The sequence below is a fragment of the Etheostoma spectabile genome, chromosome 14 (assembly GCF_008692095.1).
Source record: "Etheostoma spectabile isolate EspeVRDwgs_2016 chromosome 14, UIUC_Espe_1.0, whole genome shotgun sequence".
NCBI classification, from domain to species: domain Eukaryota; kingdom Metazoa; phylum Chordata; class Actinopteri; order Perciformes; family Percidae; genus Etheostoma; species Etheostoma spectabile.
The window spans coordinates 13,044,672-13,051,827 of NC_045746.1; the positions used below are offsets into that span (position 1 = coordinate 13,044,672).

General features: G+C 42.7%; 1 protein-coding gene across 1 annotated transcript in view; it reads right to left on the minus strand.

Moving 5' to 3' along the window:
* Positions 1-6,872, minus strand: part of LOC116702011 (CUB and sushi domain-containing protein 3) — a 119,589-nt gene extending 112,717 nt beyond the window's left edge. Inside the window, exons 1-2 of the mRNA XM_032536070.1 lie at positions 6,649-6,872; positions 5,618-6,548 (exon numbers count right to left, since the gene is read on the minus strand). Coding sequence (XP_032391961.1) covers positions 5,618-5,867 — 250 coding nt within the window. The 5' untranslated portion in view covers positions 5,868-6,548; positions 6,649-6,872. The remainder of the gene's footprint in view (positions 1-5,617; positions 6,549-6,648) is intronic.
* Between the last annotated feature and the right edge of the window lie 284 nt (positions 6,873-7,156).

The window sequence follows — 7,156 nt, forward strand, 5'->3', positions numbered from 1 at the left end:
GTGTGTGTGTGTGTGTGTGTGTGTGTGTTTCCTGTCCCTGTGCACGTATGTGTGTGTGCACTTGTGTGTTAGCGGGCAGACCCTCAGGGTAACACATGCTATCTTTATGTGCCCAACAGATTTTGTGTATTTATAAGTGTGTGTGTGTGTTCACGTCATTTCTACTTCTAATCATCTTTGAAATAATGAGGAGGCAATGGAAGACTGACAGATTGTGTACTTGTGTACAATGTAAGCGTGTCTGAGTTTGTCTGTTTGTGTGTGTGTGTGTGTGTGTGTGTGGGAGAGAGTGTGCGTGTGTGTGCAATAAGCCTGTTTTCTTTAGAAATCTCCCATATCTCCCAGAAGTCACCTTCTAATTAAGCAACAAAGTTCAATTTGACGGGCCTTTAACACTTCATGGCAATCCATTTGATTAGTCTATGTGTGCATATATGTGTATTTAGTGGAAGTTTTGATGAAATAAACATTATCATACTAATGTTTGAGTGACAAACTACATAAGAGACACATTCAAAATAAACTTCAGAAAATTCTACTCGCTTCTTTACAGTAAATCCATGGCAGAGCCATCTTTGCTGATAGTTTCTGCAGGAGGCCACCATATCTTATCACTCAATTATGATGAATTATGCTCATTATGCTTATTACACTCATGACACAAGCATGCAAATGCACTTGCACTAAACCTTGGAGGAAAAGAGGAATTGTATATAAAAAGCTGTTATGGATCCACTGGGCCTGGGAACAGCTGGAACAGCTCGTTGGAGTGCAGCATTTCTTTAGTCCAATTTGCGTGGCAAAATGGTCACTTCTTTCAATTGAGCAGCTTGTTCAATATGAGCAAGCTGACATTTCTAAAATCATAGCAGGAAAACACAAATCTGAAACCCATGAGTAGATTTGGCTTTCTAGCTATTTAAAAACACACCGGATGGCAGTCTGTGCACTGGATTAAATGTGAGAAAAAACACACATGAGAGATTATTAGAGCCAAACCTCATGGGTACCCACCTATTACAATGGAGGGAGGAGAGGAGGGGCAAGAATAATGGTGGAAAGAAAAGAAAGAGGGGAGAGAGTTGGCACATATAGGGTGGGAGAAAGGTCGTGATTACACATTCACCATGGGTGAATGTTGGTAGGAGAAAGCAGACAAAAAGGAGTATGGGTTATTAGGGATGGAGGAACATGGACGGAGAGAACAAACGATTGTGTATGTAGCAGCCAAATATTAAGAATATCAATTTAGACTGCAAAACTTGTTCACTACTCAACAGTTCAACAGTTCAGCAACTGTAGTGACACCAAAGGATTTTCAAGGCATTGAAAGAGTGAGAAAAAGAGTACAGAGAGCACAAATTTAAAATTAAAATATTTTTCATATTTTTCATGTTCATACTAAACCTGATATGTTCATATTGAATGCCTGGTCCAATCTTTGGTTCCAATCTCTGATAAAGGCATTTGCAATATGGAACGCAAGCCACATTCTAGGTTAAGAAAAGATTGTGTTTTTGGTAAAATATGAAAAATGTGAACAATAACTTAAAGTGTGACCTGGAATGTGATCCTCTGGTGTTGAAGACAAACAAATCCAAACCTTTAAAATTCCTTATGCTACATTATGCCAAACTACTTCTAGCATTCATATTACATGTTGACAGTGAAACAAAGGAGGAGAGGAAATAGAGGGTAAAAACAAATAATTACATATTCACTGTGTAGAGGTTGGAAATGCAGGAGAGGATTCGGTGAATGGAAGTCAAGAGGGACAGAGTTGAGGATGAAACTGTACAAAAGGAATACAATAAGTATGTATATGCATAATGCCTTAGGCACTCTAACCCCTCCCTCTCTTTCCCAGTCTAACCCCCCCACCCCCCAAACACACACACACACACACCCCTTCTCTCTTTCTCTTCCTCAGTAAGTCAAAAGTATTTATTTGATCAAATGGCTGGCTCTGCGACAGACACATCTCGCTCCCTGAGAAACCTGCCATAAGCCACAGGATTACATGTGCGTTAGAGAGTCTGTGTTGCACTAATGTTCAGTGTGAGAGTGCTCAGTGTGAGTACACAGTGAACTAATGGTCCAAATGCATGTCTGTGTGAGTTCAGCAGAGAAAGACAAAGAAACATTATGCCTCTGTGCTTGTCGATGCAGGCACAGTTGGTTTTTTTTGCCTTCAAGCTCACTAACAAAACCTTATTATTATTTGTACGCAGACTATCAATCAATAATTGACACCAGAGAATGATTACCAAAATACTCAACCAGTAACTAACACAGGTAAATGACTTGCAGTGACATACTAATGGACAACATCAATCAATGATTTATAATAAAATCAGAGTTGCAGACCATGCCAATCAATCTCGTGATGGGTTATAAAACCTGGTAGGAGGACCACTGTGTCCGACAGCCCGTCCAATTTAACACTATTGACCAGCATTAAATTTCTAGTCGCTAGCAGGGGATGACCATGTTAGCCAACAAAGCACATTTCCATGGCTCGTCGATGTAAATTAAATTTGCTATTTCTAGCCTGCTGGTTAGATTATTTGGTCACATGCTGAGCCTTAAATTGAACCTGTTTAATTCCTCACCCCACAGATGAACAGAAATATACTACCCGTCTGTCTCATAGATAATTAGTGTTTGATGATTGATCAGTGTTAGTCCTTTGATTGAGTCCTGATGAAATCCACACTGTCAGTAAAAAAAAATTGTGACATGGTTAATCTTAGAGGTGCTGTTAAAAAGAAGCTCAAACCTAGATCTGTCGCAAAGGTGCAGGTTGTGCAGCTCTCGGTTTGATTCTGACAGGCCGAGTGTAGCCCAGAATACATTAAAGAGTCTGGGAGACGGTGAAAAATGTGTGTGGGTTTTCTCTTGTGTGCATGCGTGCACATGTGTGATTTAGTATGTTTGGTGAGTAAATTAAGCCCCTGGAGCCACAGGACAAATCTGACAGACGAAAGGAAGAGAGGGAGCCCCGGAGAAGAGATGAGAACACAGAAGAAGTGCTGAGCAGAGAAGAGGAGAACATAGGGGCAGGGGACAGGAGAGGGGAAGAGAGGAGAGGCGGAGTTAAGCTGAACAGAGCAGCAGGGAGGAGAAGAGGAGAGCAGATGAAACAGAGAAGAGGGGATCAGGGGGAAGAGCAAGAGGACAAGTTCAGCAAGTTTTCAGCATCTGACTTAGAGGGAAACTTCATTCGAGACAGATTTCTAGACATGAACTTCAGCAATATGCTTTTTTGAACTACAACGCATTCAAAAACCCAAGTAACACTTTTATAATAGCCTGTCAGATACACAGAAACGGTTCAAAAGCAAGCTCTAGTCTTCTCAAAGATTGTCCTCTTGACTTCATTTTCTTTCACCAACACTTCCTGAAAATAGCTACTGACGGCAAACCCAGGATATGGCCAAAATATGTTATTACTTTGTAAAATGGCACTGTATCTCCGTGTCAAATGTGTTAAGCAAGTTGAGAAATTAAGGTTTTTATCCATTTGCTTCAGCAGCGTGAGAATCCATTTCCGCCCATTTCATTACTTTACTGTGTAGATTAGTTTTTAGAACAGAATTGCAGTTCCATACAATGATTGGTTACCTGCCAATGGCCGGTAAAGTACACTAATTCACCAGCCTGAGCCAAAATGTTACAGCGTTTGGCTGGTGGCTGGTTTTAATTTGCCAGCCTCTTTTTAAAGCCTTGGTCCCCAAAATGTCAGCAAGGATCAAGGTGACATTTAATTACACATGTATTTACCTTTCTGTCCAGCCTTGACACTTTAAAAAAAAAGCTTGTGTTTGATTGCTTGCTTTTCCAACTTTTATAATCTACTTTTAACATTTTATTAGTCTTTATGGGAATTTGCATTTAACTAAAACTATTCTTTAGTCAGCCTTGATTAGACTAGTTATACCATAAGGAGTTTGACAGTATCTGATATACTATGAGGTCTCTCTTACAGCCTTGATAGCCAGGCGGGGATCAGTGTCAGGATCTGTGCTCCAAAGAGTTTAAAATGAGATCTGTTGCGCCTGAGGATATCCCACCTTTCTTGTCTTCGTTCGGTCGACAGCATCAGAGTGAGCCATAACAAAAAGTTTTCCAAATAGGCTACAAAAAGGCTGACAATTCCTGTGTGTTTGTTTTTAAGAGTGAAAGTAGTTTATAATGGTGCAAAGCCAATGTTTCCAGTGTCAATTTGTTTAATCACTTCAGAAACCAATTTTATTTTCTGCTCTGTCAGCCTACATGTTCTCCCTACACTGGAGGATCATGCAGACATTACAATGGCAATGACAACTGCTTCTCAATACTTCAAAATAGTTGGCTTTTTGAGGTTTTCCTTGTCTTCTTGTACTATCTACAAACAATACAAACTCAGTCTGAACTTGGTCTGTCTCTCTCTATTATATATTTCCCTATTTTTCCTTTCACTCAACTCTGTCTCTTTTCCTTCTTTCTCTCCTGCTTCACTTCCTCATAAGCCCATTTTCAGTCGCTACATCTCTTCTTGTTTTCCCTATCCATCTTTTGCCTCCTCCTCTCCCTTCCTCTTTTCAAGATACGGTGATGAATGGTCAGTTAGTTTCCATACCACTAAAACCTCACCTGACGCAGCAATGTGCGTGTTTGCATGAGTGCATATAAACCTGGATATGTGTAGTGTGTGTGGGTGTGTGCTCACTCAAATGCCTGTGTTCAAACAGCATTTCTTAACAAGATCGGAGAGGGAAACTAAAAATTGAAAGCAGAGGAAGACCAAGATGCAGACAAAGAAAGTGGGAGAGAGTGTGCTATACTGTGAATATTTTAACATTTTATTTCAGTCAGAGGGAAAAAGGGAGGGTGGGGGGAGATATAAAGTGTGGGCTAGACTGAGAAAAGGGGAGACACCACCATCATATAACATGTTTTAACTGAAATAGAGTAGATTATGAACAAATGGGCATGGTGGTAGACATTTGGGAACAAAATGCTGTGTAAGGCTTGGGCCCGATCACTATAAACAACTCACGTTCTCACACACACACACACACACACACACACACACACACTTTGGTATAAGCAGCTCACGTTCGCTGCCACAGCCCAAGAGCTACCGCAAGAATATTTATTGGCTACCAGCTCAATGGCTGTATTGAAGAGAAGGATGGAGAGAGCAAGAGAGAGGGAGAGAGAGGGAGAGAGCAACTGAAGCAAGCAGAAAATAAGGAAAGAAGGAAAGGCTGTTGCAGGTTCTATCCCTCTTTCCCTTCATCCTCCCTGTAAGCCAATTTCTATTTCTCCTCTTTCCTTTCCTCCGCAATACACATACATCAACGCGCGCACGCCCACACGCAAATCTCTCTTCTCACTCACACACATTCACAGACACCTCACACGCACGCAGACACCCTCACACATACACACTCCTACTCTCCTCCTCCACACACAGAAGAAGCAACATCGTTCGTATGACTGCAGTAGAAAGAAACTCCTGCACCCACTCTCACTCAGACGCGAGTGTGCGCGCGTGAGTGAGGGCGTTTATGTCACTGCGTGTGGAGTACGCTTGTGCCTGTGTGTATGTGCGCGTGTCGCATCCCCCTACCTTGCGCGTGCGAAGAGAGCGAGCAGAGAACGAGACTCCACAGAAAACAGCGCATCACCGTCATTCCTCCGTCTGTCATCCTCTCATTCATCCCTCTCATCCTCCACTTCGTCATTCCCCTTTTCATCCTCCTCTTTGCCGACGAGAGGTGCGCGAGACAGCGTTCCGTGCCGCTATTGGTAATATTATTAACATCAATACATCTTCCGCGAGCCGAGCACGAGCCCTCTAAGCTCTCACCGGGCCGCATGCTGCTTCACATCCAGAAAACGGAGGGAGAGAGACGGAGAGGGGGGGGAGAGAGAGAGAGAGAGAGAAAGAGAGAGAGAGAGAGAAAGAGAGAGAGAGGGAGAGAGGGGGGGAGAGAGAGACGAGTGCGTTTTCTTTGCCTCCTCCTAATGTAGACTAGATAAATCCTTCATGTCCAAAAAATGAATTTAGTCGACATCCACAGAGAGAAAACGGAGACAGAGGAGGAGATGGGACGGGCACACAGGTTGTCTCTGTCTTTAAATCCACTCTCCGCTGGGTTGTAGCGAAGCTTGTCAATAGCTCTGTATTTCGTCCCCTTCCCTTGCAAAAGAGTGTTAGAAAGGCAGGGAAAGAGTCAAATCCACACTTCCTCCGGGTTGCATCCTTTCTTCATTCTGAATTTCCCTCTCTTTGGCTTTTCTCCCCCTCCTTATAAGCCTCTCCTCTGTGTCGTTTTGCAAAGTACGTGTCTCCTCTCCTCTGTTTTCGCTTGTGTTCGCCTTGGTGTCTCCAAAAATGGACAGGGATATTTGTTCTGTATTTCTTTTTTTGGCTGGATAACCCTCCACTCCTGCGTCTCTGGGCTCGAGCGTCTGTCAAACCTTCCCTCTTCTTCTTCTTCTCCACCTCTTCTCCTCTCACAAACAGAGGCGAGGAAAATGTTGCATCTTTACCCCTCCTAAAAGAAGACAAATGAATCACTCTCGCATCACCCTATCAATCATTTGACTTGTTTCCCCACATTTGAGCATTACCGTCATTCCTTTTGATATTCTTACCAAACAAGCCAAACCAGAGCCTGCCCGTCACGTTGAGACAGTCCACCTTTAGTTATCCATGAAAGTCCAACAAGGAAAAGATAAAACGGCAATCCCTCTTGTCAGAAATCAGAGGAGACATGTATCATCCCCTCTGCTTGGTATACTTAGGTATGTTTTCCCGGTGTACAGCGGCTGGTGCCTCTCTTCCTTCTCCCCGCCGGTACAGAGATGCTGCCTTCAAGTGCTCCTCGTAAGCTCCCACTTTACTCACGTGCTTTTGCGAGGAAATATCATAAAATTGACGTCCACAAAATGCAGGGACGTCCACTGGCACAGAGGAATGGACACTTGCCAAACCGTTATCTACAGATGTCCAAATTTGATCAAAACAAAGAGGAAGACAAACAAAACAATACATATATTTGGAAGCCCAATCAAGCTAAAAGGAAATCATATGAGAAGAATAATACTGCCCTTTGAACAGTGTAACATGATGTAGTGAGCTGTACCCAATAGTCACAATAGC